Below are 18,397 nucleotides of genomic sequence, written 5' to 3'. Positions count from 1 at the left end.
GGGAGGGTCTGCTACTAATTTGCTGGAATGTGTCTGCTGAGCGTGAGGCACAGGGTCAAAGTTTACTCAATGATGACGAATAGGGGGCGGATCGAACCGCGCATGTGTTTGCTCGCCGTGGCGAACGCGAACACGCTATGTTCGCCAGGAACTATTCGCCAGCGACAGTTTGGTACATCACTAACCCTGATCAGTCCCAACATTGAAACCACATACATAATATTTTTTAGGTACACCTCATGCTGCCAAAACAGCTCTAATGCATCGAGGTATGGACCTCACAAGACGTGTCCCCCCCCCCATGTGTCTCATTCTCCCAGTCTCCCCCATGTGTCTCATTCTCCCAGTCTCCCCCCATGTGTCTCATTCTCCCAGTCTCCCCCATGTGTCTCATTCTCCCAGTCTCCCCCATGTGTCTCATTCTCCCAGTCTCTCCCCATGTGTCTCATTCTCCCAGTCTCCACCCATGTGTCTCATTCTCCCAGTCTCCCCCCATGTGTCTCATTCTCCCAGTCTCCCCCCCATGTGTCTCAATCTCCCAGTCTCCCCCATGTGTCTAATTCCCCCAGCCTCCCAATGTATCTCATTGTTCAAAAGGGTCTCATTCCCTCAGACCCCAATATGTCTAATAATGCCATCCCTCCCATGTCTCCCATTTCCTTCTCTTCTCTCATCACTGGTCTAACAGGAAGCAGTTCAGCGCTCCCTTTGCCTACTTCCTGTGAGACCGGGGTTGAGAAATGACTGACTGAAGGGAGTGCTCCCTACTGCCAGTCAGCCAGATCTTGTCCCCCAGGGCCGGTGCACCCAAAGCAGTCGCCTGTGCCGACTTATGGTAGTGCCGGCACTGCTAGTACCAAGACATTAGTAACAGATCCTTTAAGTCCTGCATGTTGTGAGGTGGGGCCTCCATGGATCGGATTTGTTGTTCCAGCACATCCCACAGATGCTCAATCAGATTGACAGCTGGTAAATTTGGAGGCCAAGGCAACACCCTGAACACTTTGTCATGTTAATAAAACCATTCCTGAACAATTTTTGCAGTGTGGCAGGGTGCATTATACTGCTGAAAGAGGCCATAGCCATCAGGGAACACTATTGCCTTGAAAGGGTGTACATGGTCTGCAACAATCGCTAGGTAGGTTGTATGTGTCAAAGCAACATCGACATGAATGGCAGGACCCAGCGGACCATTGTCCAGAGCATAGCACTGCCTTCACCGGCCTGCCTTCATCCCATCCATCTGAGTCCGAACACTCGTGTCCCCATTGAAAACGCTTTCAGTGGTAGACAGAGGTCATCACAGGCACTCTGAACGGTCTGTGGCCACGTAGCTCCGTACGCAGAAAACTATTTATGTGTAGGTGTATTCTGACACCTTTCTACCATGGCAAGCATCAACTTTCCAGCAATTTGAGCTTCTGTAGCTCTTCTGTGTGATCAGACCAGATTGGCTAGCCTTTACTCCCCACATGCATCAGTGAGCCTTGGGTGCCATTCTCCAGTTGTCCTTCCTTGCACTACTTTTGTGCTTCCAACACGTGGAATCCAAGAACTGACTGTTCCCTTGCTGCCTAATATATCTCAACCCTTGACAGGTGCCGTTGTAACGATATAATCAATGTTATTCACTTTACCTGTCAACGGTTTTAATGTTATTGCCGATCAGTATAAAAGCAACATTCTGCAAAACTCACAGTAACTTTATGCCAACCCCTTCACTTGCATATGTCACAGTGGAAGCTGTGCTTCCCTCCAACTATAAAAGTACTTTATCACAACATGTGTTTGTGGGAGTTTTAGTTAACCTGTTGGCTTACTCCAACGCAGAATTTACCGCAGTTTTACAGTTATGTGAAGCTTTTTACTTAGTCACCAACTGACATGCAGGATGTCACACGTGAAACAAAATCTACAAAACAAACAATAACTTTAAAGTTTGCTTTTGTGACTTTACATGAGGCAGGCTTATATCTGCAGCAATTTGTTTTTCTTTAAAATTGCTGCAATTATAAGCCCCCCGTGAGCAGTGACGGTGAGAGCATAGTACACTCTACATCAAATTCTGCAAAGTTGTTATGGTGCCTAGAGTGTACCTTTAAATAGCAGCCATTGTTTGCTTAAATTGTTTAATATGATGGGATCACAATTCGTCATTTGTTTCCTGAATGTTTGTGGTGCATTTAGCACATTCTGGTATCTACATATAATAGTATGTATGGTTAGAATAAGACATTAAACCCTAGTAAATTCAATATCCTGTTGCGTTGTTGATTGCCACTTTATGTATATTTTCTCCCAAGTTGTTAAAGTAAACTACGGCTATTAATCAAGTGAGTTTTCATGAAATGTAGAAGCACTTTATCCCCTACATCTCTTTTCTCAACAGTTTTTCTTTTTGTTTAGGATTTTCTGATGGAAACATTTATCATGTTCAAGAATCTCATTGGAAAGAATGTTTATCCTTCTGACTGGGTTATCATGAACATGATGCAGAATAAGTAAGTACACGGATTTTCTAGAAGGGTTTCAATAACGACGATTTTGATGTTTTGGATTTTTTTCGTGTTTTTTTTTTTTTTGTTTGTTTGGTCCCACAATGTGGATTTAAAAAAAAAAAAAAATATATATATATATATATATATATATATATCTTTTTATTTTTAATGTTAAAGAAATGTTGCATTAACCCATTTCCAACTGGAGGTATAACACCTCAAGCAGCATCACTGGGGCGTCATTGGACAGCCCAGAACAAGAGTTCCAGGCTGACTAATGTCAGTTTTGTGCACATTGGATGTTTGTCATCAGAGCACACAACCAGCTAGTGACCGGAATGACCCCTCTCCTCCCCCCATGCCGCCCATCCTCCGTAACGTCATCGCCCCTACAGCGAGAAGAAGAGACGGCAATTGTTTTTTAATTGGGGGTGATTTTTGGCTAGATTAACCCTTTAATAAGAAAGTCTCCATTCTCAATCTTAATTTTGCCCATATTAAGACAGCATTGATAGGCTGAGTGAGTCCCTGCATTTATACTGCACTTGGCTTTGCCAGGTAAGCAAGCCTCGTTACCTGAGCCATATTACTTGGCCAGGTATGAATGTGCACTGACTCCAATGCTCACTAAATCAAACACAATACTACCAACTTTAATGCAGAGGGGTTAAAAAGGTTAATGAGAATACATATGCATTTGTATTTTAGGAGATATAATGTCACAATATCCCATGTAAATAGTTTGCAAAAATTCTATTTAAATGTCCGTTTTATAATACTATGGCAAACTGTAGGTTTTTTTTTTCGCTGCAAGAATTCAGCAAACATGGATTTTGTAGAGCTTTATGACTGAAAAGAATTGTGGGATAATTTCACACCAGGTGTTAATAGACTTTTAAAGAAGGTAGTAAGTTAGTCAACTTCTTTTCACCAGTCTCAGCCTGAGAAGAGTTTCAACCATGTATTTATTTGTAAAATAGGGGAAATAAATTTGCATCTAGTTGTATCACCTTAAGAAGCTTTGGCTCCCTGGACCCTTGTATATTATTACTAACATTTTTGTTGGTAAAGCTTTGAATTATAGTTAAATAAACATAGTATAAGGAAATGCAGGTTGCCAATACACACATCAGTTTAGCAGATAACCCTTACAGAATACAGATGTGTTCTCACTGCATGTTTGGAACAAAACTGTTAAAGCTAAACTGTCAAATCACTGAAGTGCTTGTTATGATTTGAGTGACCCTTTAAAAAGGAGATTAGGAGGCTAGTCCACATATGCTCATAGACAACACCCAGAGCCAAATGGCACCATAACCACTACAACAGAATATAGTAGTTATGGTGCTTAGAGCACCCTTTTTAGTGAACACGAATAGCAATACCAGATGTGAAAGAGTCTAAACTTGATGGACGCAAGTCCTTTTTCAGTAACTCTTGACTGGTTTAGAAATTTTAGTGGATGCATTATAATGTTCAGAGACAAAATGAGAGAGAGTGTGAGTGTGTGTGTGTGTGTGTGTGTGTGTGCGCGCGCGCGCGCAAACTAACCAATGAATACTTCAAAGACCTTGTTGTTCTGATTGTATTCTAATTATATAATATCCAAGTACTCGTCAGTTTTGATCTTCAAAATATTCTCTTCTATTTAATTACCATGTTTAGTTACCCATTTCCGGTTTTTTTCTATTTCAATTTTCATTGTGTGTTAACAAAACGTTCACTGCAGCACCAGTGCTGCATATGCAGGCTATGAATGTTTCACGTCTTCTTAAAATATGCTCCTATTTTAAGCTCCCAAGAGTTGAAGTAGGTCAAGTGCTTGGTTGCAACTGCGAGAGAGTCATTACATCTAATTAAGGTTCTGGTTCTCAAAGTCCCCTTCTGCATTTTCTGTTCAGCCCTATGTAGCAATCCGTCATGTGTTTGTATCATTCTAAATGGCAGCAAACTGTAAGCAATGTCACTCTGCAGAAGACACCATAAAGGCACTGTTGTACTACAGTATTCATCTTCCCTAGACGGTATATCATATATCGCTTACATTCCAAGTATCCCTCTTAGTCAGGAGAGAAGCTGCTAGGAAAGTCAATTCAGTTTGGTCCCCTTTATCTGATCTTACCCTCCCGTGGCTTGTGTTTGCTGGTTGGGAGGTAAGTATGTGAGGTCTGTTGTTTCTGGTTGTGTAACATTGGTAAAGAAGAGCTTTGATCAGGTGTTGCATGTCACTCCAGCATTTTCAATTGTAATGCACTGAGCATGGTCAAATTACATATCACAATACGTGTTGTCTTTGCTAGAACATGTAGAATGTAGTAAGAGGAACACATGTCTCTCCTGCAAACCCAGAAGAGCAGTATCACAAGGATAAACTTCTCTTGGGCCGTGATACTCTGGGACATTTTTAACTGCACCACCATTATTAATATAGTTAAACCATAGGGGATAGCCTTTCTTGGTTTCTTCAGTTGCCTTCTACCACATTCGTCCTCTGAAGCCCCTCTTTCTTATGAGCTTATCAGGATTCGTACGCATATATTCATATTAAGTTTAAAGTGCTGTGGATGGTAGTTTGTGCAAATACAAGATTCGGTCCTCGTGCTTAGTAATACAAACATGTATATCATTAAAAAAACTAAATCTTCATAGCAACAAATTGAAATTAAAAAAAAAAGACCCATCAACTATATTAAAAGTAAAAAAAAATAAATAAAAAAAAGAGGGCACCCATAAATGTATGGCACAATACCACTTCACTGAGCTATAGTGGTTGTGGTGAGCGATTGGTGAGTTCTATCCAATTCTATGACTAGCTCCACTGATGTGTGAGGATAATATTTAAAGATAGCCATCAGTTGATTGTAATTGAATAAAGATTGATTCACATGGAGCCATCTTTTATCTTATCTTTTCATGTCTTTCTACACAAGTGTTTGTTTGTTTATATTTCAGTTGTACTCTTTTGTCTGTTTATTTTCTTCTTCAGCATTAAAAGCCTGAGTGGCTACGTGGCATTCAGCCAGCCTAAGACAAACTACGGGTACTGGCAGACTAATTGGGCTGGCACCTATCCATTTGTGTCCATCTGTGGAATTTTTAAACATTGAAATACATCAAATGCTTCAAATCAGTAATTGGATTTTTATAGTGTATATTTTTAATAGCGCGTTAAAATAGGCATTCGTTAAATTGCCGTTTGCAGACATTGTCTCAGAGGTTACCTAATTTCCATGGGTAGGTCTGTGTTCTCATTCTGTCCATGTGAATCATTCTAAAGCTAACCTGTCAGGCCGCCTTTATCTGGCATTTTGCATTGAGTGACATGCGCTGTGTTCATTGTCAGAGGATGTAAATTTATTGAACTCTCCAAATAGGTTCTTGCTACAAGAATGTGGAACAGTTTGGTTACAGTGGCATTTAGTAGAGGTTTCTTCTCTCATATTTTTTTTTTAGAACACTTAAATGCCAGGTTTGCAGCTATTTGAATATGATTTTTTTTAAAAGTAGCACACAGGTTCACAAGATCTAGGTTGCCGGCATAGAAAATAAATTGCTTTAGTAGCGTGTTAGTGGTTTTAGCCTTGCAAAATCATGTTAATTAATATTGATGTTGTGTTTCTTGTCATACATCATTAACAGCAACAGTTTTTGAAGAAAAACACATTTCGTTTTGTGTTCTGTAAGCACGGTGATGAAGAGTGATTTATGAGACTGTACACTGAAGTTGTATATAGACATTTAGAAGGAGGTCTATACGCATGCATATAAGTGTAGGAAATATATGGAATTATGGTATATGCCAAGTGGCTGCTTTATTAGGCACACCTGTTCTCCTGCTTCTAAAACAAAAATGAGCTCATGAGCCAATAATTGGCTTCTATCATGATAAATGTCAACAACACTTTAACCATTATCAGCAAAAGTGTTTAAACAGACCAGGTTTTGAGATCGGAATCATGAAGAAGATATAACAACACATTAATGGAACCATGTTTGCCTTATTTATTTTAGAAGCCAACAAAATATATAATCCTTGAAAACACTTGTGAACTAATGTACCAAAACTCGAAAAAGTATGCACTGTTCCTGCACATGAGCACTTCCCTTAATATGGTGTCCGGAAACAATAGTGCAGTGTGTACAAATGGTTGTTGGTTGATCAATTAAAGCAAATAATTTACAAATAAACATTGTTACCAAAGTAACAATCAAGAAAAGAAATGTACATCTACCCTACATTAAAAATGTCCAAAAAGTATCACTATTAACCCCTTAAGGACCAAACTTCTGGAATAAAAGGGAATCATGACGTGTCAGACACGTCATGTGTCCTTAAGGGGTTAAATAAAGGTACAAAAAATGCAATGACAGTTTTCTGTACTATAAAATGAGCCAAGCAGATTGGTCAAATCTTTTTTAAGATATATCCATTTTTTTCTGTGATCTTTAGATAATATAAATTAAAGGAACAGTATAGGGTCAGAAAGACAAACATTCATGGGTTCCTGACCCAGTAAGGTTAAAAACACCATTCAGCCCCCCTGCACCACCTTGCCCTTCTAAAATATCAAAATCTTACTTTTATTCAAGTCTGCTGCTGCTGGCTCTGCCCCTGACCTGCCTACTTGGCTAACCTCGTTAGAATTGATTCTCTCAGCCAATCACAATGCTTTCCCATAGGAAAACATTGGATTGGCTGATTCTGTCAAGGGGGCAGATCAGGGGCAGAACCAGCACAAGCCAAACACAACCCTTGCCAATCAGCATCTCTTCATAGAGATGCATTGAATCAATGAATCTTTACGTGAAAAGTTCAGCGTCTCCATGCAGAGGGTGGAGACACTGAATGGCAGTGCTGCATACTGTGAGGAGTGGCCAAAGGTGTAATCCCTAGGCTGTAATGTAAACACTGCCTTTTCTCTGGAAAAAGCCTGGAGGGAATGTTTAGAATCATCAGAACAAATACAATAAGCTGTAGTTGTTCTGGTGACTATAGTGTCCCTTTAAGGACAGTTACATAGCTATGTAGTTGAAAAGACATGTGTCCATCAAGTTCAATCTTTCTTCCATTGGCTTTTGCTGTTTGAATTTGATAATGATTTCTAGCTTGGTGGTATTACCAACAGTAAAAGATTGTAACACTATTGGATTATGTTGGAAATATACATACAATTAAGACTGTAGTTCAGAAAACTATATCGAACATCTACTTGCACTGGATCGTGAACAACTCTCATGTGTCATAAAATCAAACAGACATTGTCGAGAGATTCAGTTCTTGAAACTTGGTGTTAGAATTGGGAGACCATTCAATTTCTTGTTGGGCCACTGTAGCCTAATGCTGGCTGGCGGCTGTTGCAGGATCAAATGTTATCTTTTTTTAGCCACAGAGGGCTGATAATGAATAAAACTAAAAATACATATCTCCCTTAAACTAAAAACATTGTATGTGGGCATGCTTAAAGAAACGTACATGAAAATAAATGCTTATTTTTCTAGTTTTAATTTATAGCTTTATTGTGTCATTTAAATGTGTAGTGCAGAGCTGAATAGTTTTTCATAAAATGGAAATATTTTAAGATAAGAACTTCATATGTAAAAATAAAAAAACAATAACTAGAAAAAAACCTGCACATTACAACTAACATTTTTTTTAAGTTATAGAAAATCCTTTCAATTTAAAAGTGTATTTTCTTTCAAAATGTATCATTCTCTTTAATTGTTTTTTTTAGATACAACTGTACACTCTGTTTAACAAGGCAGCAATATCCAGTATCTGAAATAAAACAGTGATAACTTTTGAATTGTCTTTTTTGTGGTTTTTAGCAAAAATCAATTTCTTACGAATGAAAATATATTCAGCTGTTGCTACATGATCATGTAGATCAATCTTATCTTGCAATTTATAAAGTCGCGAGTGCTATGTGTTGAAGAACGAGTGCTTAACTCAGTAATGCTTCATCTCTCCGAAGTGGTTCATGTACGGAATGAAGCCAAGTACTTTTTGTACCATGCAGGATCAAGAAGCCTCATTGAGGATTCAATAGGTACATTTAATGAACTCCAAACAAGCACCTGACATACAGGAAGCTATATTTAAGGTGTCTAATCAGAGAAGTGGATGAGGGGACAGAGTAAATTAGAGTGATTTAGAAGTAGTGCGGTGAAAAAGTTATTATAAGTTAAAAGCCGGAAAAAAAATATTAAATACTTCCTTTGCCATATCAAGAGAAACAAATGTACATTAGTCATAACTACCCTTAATGAAATGATACTCAATAACAGATCAGCCTAACTGCATCTTGACGCTTCCTTTATTAATTTGTGAAGCACTTTTATTTTATTTCCCGGCCTTCAAGATACTGTACTTGGTCTTCAAGTGCCCTCTGATCTGGATGTGTCAGTTGGAAAGAAAAGCATGCACTGTAACTTGGTATGATATTCATCATTGTTATTCTTAAAGGATTTTTTTTTTTTTTAATAAAATTTGAAAATATTGTATACTGCTAAGATGTAGGTTATAGAGAAGCCCTATGACCTTGATGGCAAATATGTGAATGACTTGAAGCAAATTTTTTTAAACATGTGACATTGATCGCATAGCCTGAGGAGTTGTATGACCTTGATGGTAAATATATAAATCTCCTGAAGCAATTTTTTAAATGTGTGACATTGATCGCATAGCTTGAGAACTTGTTCAAGATTTAAAGTGCAGTTTAGACGTTAACAACATTGGTAGGTCTTCAGAGAATGCTAAAATACTTCTCCCAGTCCCATTTTGGTAGTAGGAAACAAATTGGCAATCACATTTTAGAATTTGAATGTAGTATTCTATTTCTATTGAGTAAAGCTTCCTTCTCTAAAATTAGACCTACAGGATACAAAATCTTGACTCTGATGAATTCAGTATTATTATTTTTCTTTCTTTCTTCAAAGTTGTTCCAGTCTCTCCACTGTTTCCTGAATGCCCCCTTCTTCCAATATATCATTTTATTGCAATGCTATTCTTTCCCATTAAACATGCACATGATGCAGTGGCTTCGTATCCTCACGTCAGGTCAAAATCACCCTATCAACTTTCTATGAAAATTGTTCAAGCATTTTGGCCTTATTGTTTGATTTTCTTAATGCTTTTTTCTACATCCTTCCTATTTCCCTTCACATTGGAATCTCTCGGTAATCTCTTGATTTTTAGTTTAGGATTTTGGACAACTTTTTCCTGTAATAAGATTTGAAATCTGACTGACCACTAGAATGTTCTCTATGTGTTTCTAAATTTACTGATTTTGGATTGTAACGCAGACTACATTTTATCTCAACTTTCCCAATTCAGAAATTCTGAGCAATATGCTCTTTTTTTCCTATTTCTTTTTTCCTATTGATCTGCAGAAGTGACCAATGTACAATCTTAGAAGTCATCGAAGATTAACTGAAGTCTAATGAGACTTCCAAATCAGGTTTCCTGTAATGAGCTATGTTACATTCCAGCCTCCTGTTTTAAAATTCCCGATCTTTGAAATTTGTTGCCAGGGTGAGAATTCAAAGTAAATGTTACATTTAAGCCCAAAATAGTAAACCTGTAAAAATATCCAAGACAGTCCTGCTTCCAGTTAGGCTACTGTGTTCTTAAATTTGAAATTCACTTTGAATTCTCACTTTAGAGAATAAACCCTTAAAGGACCACTATAGTGCCAGGAAAACAAACTCGTTTTCCTGGCACTATACTGCCCTGAGGGTGCCCTCACCCTCAGGGTCCCACTCCCGTGGCGCTGAAGGGGGAGGAAGGGGTTAATCCCTTACCTCTTTTCCAGCGCCGGCTCCCTCGGCGCTGGGACTCTCCTCCCTCTTCTTCAGTCATCGGCTGAATGCGCATGCATGGCAAGACCCGCGCATGCATTCAGCCAGTCTCATAGGAAAGCATTTTAAATTCAAGATTTAAATGCTTTCCTATGGACGCTGGCGTCTTTTCACTGTGAAAAATCACAGTGAGAAGTGCTGAAGCGCCTCTAGCGGCTGTCAATGAGACAGCCACTAGAGGTTGGATTAACCCATATGTAAACATAGCAGTTTCTCTGAAACTGCTATGTTTACAGCAAAAATGGTTAAACCTAGATGGACCTGGCACCTGAAGTGGTCTGGGTGCCTATAGTGGTCCTTTAAAGATTTGAGAAAATATTTATTTTATACCAGAAGAAAAAACCCTCTCCAATGTTTTCACTTATTAATTTAATACATTCTCTAGAGTCAGTCAGTTTTCTGCTCTGAAGATCATTCTTGTCGTCCAGTCATTGCTGACTGATGCACCTCCTCTCCTTCATGTGCTGATAAGGTCTTCATCTATAACCATGTTCTCTGAAAGATCAGGGGGAACTGACAAAATATTACATTCTGCATGCCTAGTGGGGTTAACACCTAAACTGCAAACTGAATTGAAATCTGAATGGCAATGTTTGGGCTAATATAGCGGTTAAAGAGTATTTCCAGATGACCTATTTCTGCCTAGATTTTGCCAATCAAGGGAAATCTTTAACCAGAGAGCAATGCACCAATAAGCAGTGTCTCATCTAAGCAAGGACACTACTTTTGGACTCTATGTTTCATCTTTTGTGTTGCTTCCAAATGGTACACAGAGTGTAGATTTGCTAGATTCTTTGGTGGTGAGATCTTCAGTTATCTAATTTCTTTAAGTCGACGATGTGCTGAGAGAAAAATATAGCTGGGTGTATATTTTCCGGTTTTGGCTTAAAATCAATCATACAAAGTGAGACTTGAGGAGACATGCTGTTTTCCAATATTATGTTTGTGTCATTATTTCACAACAGTTTTTACTGTTCGGAAGTCTTGAAAACAGATTTTTTTTTCTTAAGTATCTTTTTAATTTAAAACCAGCAGATTTTAATATAAGTCAATATATCTAATTTCTTTAATTGTGTTTATGGAATGCATAGTGTATTATTGCAGTATTGTTCCGTTGAATATTTAACAAATAAAACGTAATTACCCTGGAAAGACTTTAAAAAGTAGTTGATGAATGAACACTGGTGTGTTTTTTTTGATCAGCGTTGCTTGACTTCACAAGTAAATTGCTTTACCAGTTGTCGATCTTGGAAGAAATTCTTGAGTTGATTTTGCATCTACATCACTTAAAACTAAAGTCCATGTGATGCAAATCCATCGATATATGATAAATGTAAATGATCATAATCTGTATTGTATCACACAAGATACATTTTGCTATCTTAGTGTGAATGGGCCAGTATGTTCCACTACTATTTTATATGTGTTCTCATATTAGCAACACAGCTTGGTGTTAAATGTTATGCCATGTGTTTTAGCAAACGATTAGGGAATTATGAAAGTGTGAAATAAATTGGCTGCCTGGAAAATACCATTCCCTTATAACACACTAAAACAATTGCAAGGGTAAAATGTTTCACACGATAAAGAAGCCCCTATGTGAATGTCTTAAATCAATAAAACAATGCTGTATTGTCTACATCTTCTCAATCAATATCTAGAGGTAAACAGGGAAGCGAAATGCACCGGTACCTCAGTACTTCCTGAAAAGATTAATTAAATATGCACATGTCAAAGTGACACATTCATTTTGTTGAAAGCAAATTGCTTCCCAAGGGAAGGAACCCAAATTGAGGTGCACTACTGTACTTTTTGGACTATTCTGATAAGGTTTTTTTTTCTTAGAACATGTATGTTGTTGAAGAATGGAAATTGCGTAAAATATCATTATTAGAGTGTGCTTTTCCTTTATGCCTTATTATCTATTTTGTAAAAAGTCCAGTAGCATCTGTTATTGTGGTATTGTATGCTATCTCCCTATGTTGTATTAAAAGCATTAACATGTAGCCAGTAGATACATCCGAGAGCTTTAAAACATCTTCTATTGATCTAGATACATTAAAATAGGACTCCTACAGTCAATAGAGCAAGGTACATTATAATGAGATGCCATTCTTTTAAGGCCAATAAAATCCAATCTTATCCTATGGTAGAAATGACACCAACTTTCATTAAATCATAACTTTTTGGCAAAAAACAAGTATATATTTTACTTGATATTGATAGTTTCCCTTTAAAATTGTTTAGCTTTTTTTCAGCCAATGTTTCGTTGTATATTAGAGTAATAAATGTAGGTTAATAAAACCCAAATTTATCTTCTGCAAACCAAATTAACCTGACGTTAGGACGCCTTAAAGTGAATATACATGGGATTTATTGTATACTTTGTCTTTTATAGTTAGATTTTTTTTTTTTAAATGCAAATTTAACTAATGAAATCCTCAAGGCTTTAATTAAGGTTTTCTATTCATTTGGGACTTTCAGCCAATAAACAAAACATATTCCAGGTACAGATCTCCATACTAAGGATCAATTAAACAGCCTCTTCTATAGACATAAAATAACTGCTTTTATAAACTCTGTGTTTCTGAGGGGACCAATTAGTTTCCTTTCTTGTGAAAAATCAAATGCCTGCATCTAGTTGAGTATTCTCATATTTGTAAAGTACTATTAAGGTTCAATTATAAAAAAGGTTTTTGTTCCCGTTTCCAAGAGAGTCTCGGATGATTTTAAGATATATTTAACCATTTAAAGAAAAGTAATTTGAACAAATCAATGAGTTCTATAATGTGTCACTCGCACATGCTCTATGGTTTAACCATGGGTTATATAAACTTGTTAACGTATACATTCTGATTAATTGGGATTTATAGATGTCATGTGGGCATCGACTCTTTGAAACTTCCTTAACGCGAAACCTTTTTATCCTTGCTTATAGCAACAAGCACAGACATTTAATTACCAACAACTCTACATGAGGTAGTGCTTACTTAGTTCACCGAAAGCTAAAATCTGCCGCGAATATTATACAACACAAAATGTATTTGGTTGATCATATAATGATTCTTCTTGCACTGATGGCAACTCCCTGTTGGGACGAGTGTTTGTTTTTGTTTAATAAGGAGAGCTGGTCACAACTGGCATATATTAAATAAATATTGGTATGGACTTTGTAGGTGTGAAGCTGTCATCAGGCTAGGGAACACCATAGAAAAGTGTTTCTACTATTATTTAAAAGGAGCATCTGTTAAATGAACATTCAAAGCTCATAACCACTACAGCACACTGTAAAGGTTATAGTGCACTGGTGTCCATTTAGTACGGAGTCAAACTATTTAATACTGTAGCGCAGGGATAGCTTATGACTGAGAGTGTCAGCTGACCACTCTTAGCCAGTGAGCTAATCCTTGCTCTGCTGAGCTGAACCCGATAAAAGTGCTTTGGCTGAGAGGAGGTGTGGAGTGGGCTCTGTGAACCCCAAGTAAGAATTCAAATAGTTACCAAACAGTTTGACACCATACATTGGCGGACTTCAGGGCACTCCTGGTAACCACGACATGCTGTAGTGGTCATAGTGCTTGGAGTGTTCCTGTATAGCATGGAGAATTCGGTAAAACACTATTTTATACATTAGTGTTTTTTGTTTTTTTTTACAGAATGGTATTATTTAAGGTTAAAATTAATCTATTTTTTTTTTTTTTAAATAATGATGGATGGTATATTTTTTTTGAAAGAGATTAAACTAATCGTCAGGTCTCTCCCGAATCTGAGTATAAAGTTAGTGATTATCTGAAACCAGAGGCATGAAATGTTGTTGTCCATCTTTCAAATTTGCTTAATAAAGGAAGGATCTATCGATCATTGTTATAACTATTATGTAAAAAGGCAGTCTTCCATTTGTGACTGGTTTCTCACATACGTAAAAGACACATAAATAGTTTAATGCATGCATTCTAAAACACCTAGTCCTGAATAGTTAGGAATAGGAAAGAGATGAAAGATAATGCAATTTTTTCAGATCTTGGATGAAGGAAACACCAATTCAGTATGGACTATGTGTGACAATTTGTAGACTTTTACACCATTTTCCTATATAGAAATCTATGCTAGAATGGCTAATCGGCCCTAAAATATTCGGACAAACCAAGTAATTATTTCTGATCAAATTTGTTGGTTTATGGCCCAATCCTACACATAACTTCTTTTTAGGGAAATATATTTGAAAAATAAAATCAATATTTATCTATTTATGTATTTTTTGTTTTATGCTTTTTTCCTCCCTATCTACTATTCTGTACTCTGAATGTTTTGTATTTTTTTCAACCATATTAGTGTATATAAATGTTAACTCTATCTCTTCTTAGGATGTAAATATCATGATGTGTTTGAGTTTCCAGCATCCAGCAAACTCAAGTGACATTTATTATACCTGTCTTGTTTCTAAATGTTTTTTCATTTGTCTTTTCTTGTAAACGATAAATGAAGTCTCTAATGTTCCGCGTTTTACTGCTCATTTGAATTATGTATCAGATTTTATTTGTGTGTATTTTATATAAGCTACACAAAGAAAAGCTGTCCAGATGGTAATTACAGTTTGCTTTTAAAAAATTAATATATTGGTCTGTTTAACAAATGCAGCGTGTAATGATATGTTCTAAATTGCAAAATAAATAAATTTTTAGTTCAAGATTGCAGATAGAAACAAATACTGTAGACCTTTATAACTGGTACTAGAATATAGTCTTCTGTAGCCCTATGGAAAAAGAACATATCATTAAAATAAATCACTATATGAATTCTGTGATTCTCTATGAGGAAATGTAAAGCTGAGTTTACTCAAACCTAGCTTATTGATTATCTGGGAAGCATTATAAAGCATGTTATTCGTCTTTTGAGAAATTGTATATATGGTGTCTGAGTAAGTCTCAAATAGGTGTTCAGATCCTTTGGTAAGTATGGCATTTCAAAGGTATCTTGAGTACTCTTAAAGCATTATTATTTGCCATTGGCCTCACGCCCAGACCTAGCTATGCCACCCTAACTTATCGTGGCCTGCCTTGTTGAGAACGTCCCTCTAGATTTAAAAATAATGGCAGTCTCGGTAGTCTAGTTATTTCTTTTTAATTAATCGTGTTTATATATCAGTGTTTTGCAGGTCCTGACCGACCTGTAAGAATGGAAAGCTGACATTTTATAATCCTGTGGGCACTGTGGGCACTGACAGTGTACTCACTGATCATCCTCATATCTCTTTATAAACTATATTAAGAAAAGCCAAGATGCTCACAGGATCAAAATGGTGGCACAGAGAAACTGAAATACACATATACAAAGGGATCAACAACATGTCGGGCATTTACTGCAGGATTCCAGTAGCCAATATATTTTCTAGAAACGTGTGAAATTGCCAAAGGACCTTACCAACATACATAGTTTTATTTTATTTTTATTTAAGAAATTAAGGATTTCCTTTACTTTTTAATACACAAGTGCGTGTGGATTTGACCTTTCTTCACACAGTATTTTAGTTCGAAGTTGATAGAGTACAACAAAGTTGCATTGAATGAAGGTATTGGAATTATGTTTGATCCATAGAACAAAGAATTATTTGCAATCACTAAATAAGTAGAAGTAGCTTTGGGACTGGGATTCTGTGTCAACTTTCATTTTTGCTGTATCTATGTGGCCTACAGCTGCCATTGTAGCTCTGTTCATGAAAATGGTGCAAAGAGGTCATCTGTGTTTCTTTTTAATTTAATGCAATCAAAGAAACTAAATTGATTATATACTGTGATATCAATACAGTCCAGCACATGGCCTAGGGTGTATTTATCAACACGAACTCTCAATGGGTCTTTAATCCTCTAAGTTTATTGAACTGAAATGCTGTGCACATTTAATATTTTTATGTTATGTTTCAAACAAGTGTAAATGACCATACATTTTTAACCCTTGTTTATTGTATTCCCATTTAAATTAATAGTCAGCGTTGTGAAATATTTTGACACTTTATAAATACCAGTAATAATAATTCTAACAATATTAGTTACATTTTGTATTCCTAATCAACATAGCAGATCTGGAATACTGTTTATTAACAAACCTTTAAAATGAAAAAAAAAAATCAAAACATATCATTCCGACTTTATATTTACTAGAGATATGCACAGAACGAATTTTTTATCTTGGTTCGTTCAGAAATGTTTCCGTTTTCAGTTTGTACGAAATTAGTTTGCGTATCTGTTCGGTTTCTCTGACATTCGATAAAAACTTTGTGGCACGGGGGCGTGGCAAACAGCGAAACTGAGCGGATGTCTTCCCACGGAGCTCCGCTCAGACCCAGAGCAAAAACACGGAAAACGCCACGAAATCGTGGAAATTCCACCCGAGAGACAGACACCCCCCAAGCAGAGAGAATGGGGAAGAAAAACAAGAGGCACCAAGGTCCGACCAAGCCCCAACAGCCAGATATCAGACTAGCTTTCGAGAGGCCTGCGACCTCACAGAGACCTAAGATGGCGCCTGAGGCCCGCTGCACACCCCAGGCATATGAAGCCTCCCAGGAAGAGGAAGTCTCACTGCCCTCTCAATCTTACACCACGGAGTCTGAGGAAGACTAAGCACTTGCCACAAAAGGCGACATAAAAAGGCTCCTGATGGAGATGAGACAGATCTGGAGGGACGACCTGCAGAAAGTGCAGACAGAGGTGGAGGAGGTACGGCAGAAAATCAACAGCCTAGAAACAAGAGAAACCTCCAGAGATGAAAAACTCCAGACCTCAAGCCGTGATATACAAGACCTTACCTCACAGGTAAAACAAATTAGACGCACAATTACCACAATGGAGGTCAGACACAGGCGAAAAAACTTACGCTTCCGAGGCATCCCAGAACAGGTCAATAACACACGGCTCCTACCCTATGCTCACACCCTCCTGACAGCCATGGGCATTACAGATGCACCTGACCTACCTCAGATCACTTCGGCGTTTAGAGTACGGAAGTCTGCTGCAGCACCCATCGCAGCAACCAGAGATGTTATTGTGCTGACCCGGGACATCTCCACGAGATCTGCCATAATGACTAAATCCAGAGAACTGGGAACTGTATCAATCGAGGGCCACAGAGTAGCTATATACCCAGACACACCATTCTCCGTCCTCATGGAGAAAATACAACTGGCACCTATAGCCAGGAAACTAAGAGACGCCAATATCAGGTACCGCTGGGTCCCTCCTCACAGAAATTGAGGGAGAGAGACACACGCTTACTTAAGAGGATGATCTGGAGACCTTCCTACAAAAGGCCGGCTTGACAAACATGTCACAGCAAGGGACACCACCTCCTACCAAGAATCAAGGGCAACCGGAGAGCACCATCAAAACCGGCAAAGTGCGCCGTCCAGTAACACATTATAGAGGCTGACTCCACTTCCCAAGGCTGCTAGATCTAGACCCGACAAGTAACGGAGACCACACAGAGGCAGAAGGAGTCAAAAGACCCCTTTATGACACACTATGACACAATGGTCCACGGGACTATGCCACCAGGTATCAACATAAAGCCAACAAAGACTGACCAACATCTGGCCACAGATCCCTATTGTTTTCCCTATTACCATTCCCTATTATGACATCAATATGCACACACTTTATACTTAATCGAATATAATGGAAAAGATGTATATGTTATTCTAAATTGAATAAAATAAAAATTTAAAAACTTTGTGGCACACAACACAACAACCCCCTCAAGGGTGATCTTCATTAACACAGAACAGCAACATCAACAAATAAATATATTCGTTGGCACTCAATGAAATTTGTCCAGACGATCCATTTGTTCATTCATTCATTTGTTCATTCACTAATATTTTGATCATTATTTGTTTTTGGACAAGATGAATGAAAAACAAAATTGTCGTTCATTTGTTTTGATTCATCCAAAAATGAACGCACATGTCTAAAATTTACATGTAGGTAAACACAAACATACCAATATTGTAAGTTTGTTTGAGCAGAGCCTTATTCACTTCTATCAAC

General features: G+C 37.6%; 1 protein-coding gene across 3 annotated transcripts in view; it reads left to right on the top strand.

Moving 5' to 3' along the window:
* DOCK1 (dedicator of cytokinesis 1) overlaps positions 1 to 18,397 on the top strand; it is a 369,359-nt gene that overhangs the window by 242,936 nt on the left and 108,026 nt on the right. For all 3 annotated transcript variants that reach the window (XM_063434591.1, XM_063434590.1, XM_063434592.1), the window contains exon 29: positions 2,407 to 2,501. In XM_063434591.1, coding sequence (XP_063290661.1) covers positions 2,407 to 2,501 — 95 coding nt within the window. The remainder of the gene's footprint in view (positions 1 to 2,406; positions 2,502 to 18,397) is intronic.

Source organism: Pelobates fuscus, chromosome 10, assembly GCF_036172605.1.
Source record: "Pelobates fuscus isolate aPelFus1 chromosome 10, aPelFus1.pri, whole genome shotgun sequence".
Classification (NCBI taxonomy): Eukaryota; Metazoa; Chordata; class Amphibia; order Anura; family Pelobatidae; genus Pelobates; species Pelobates fuscus.
Note: the sequence above shows the minus strand (reverse complement) of the source record. Positions and strands in the feature narration are given on the sequence as shown.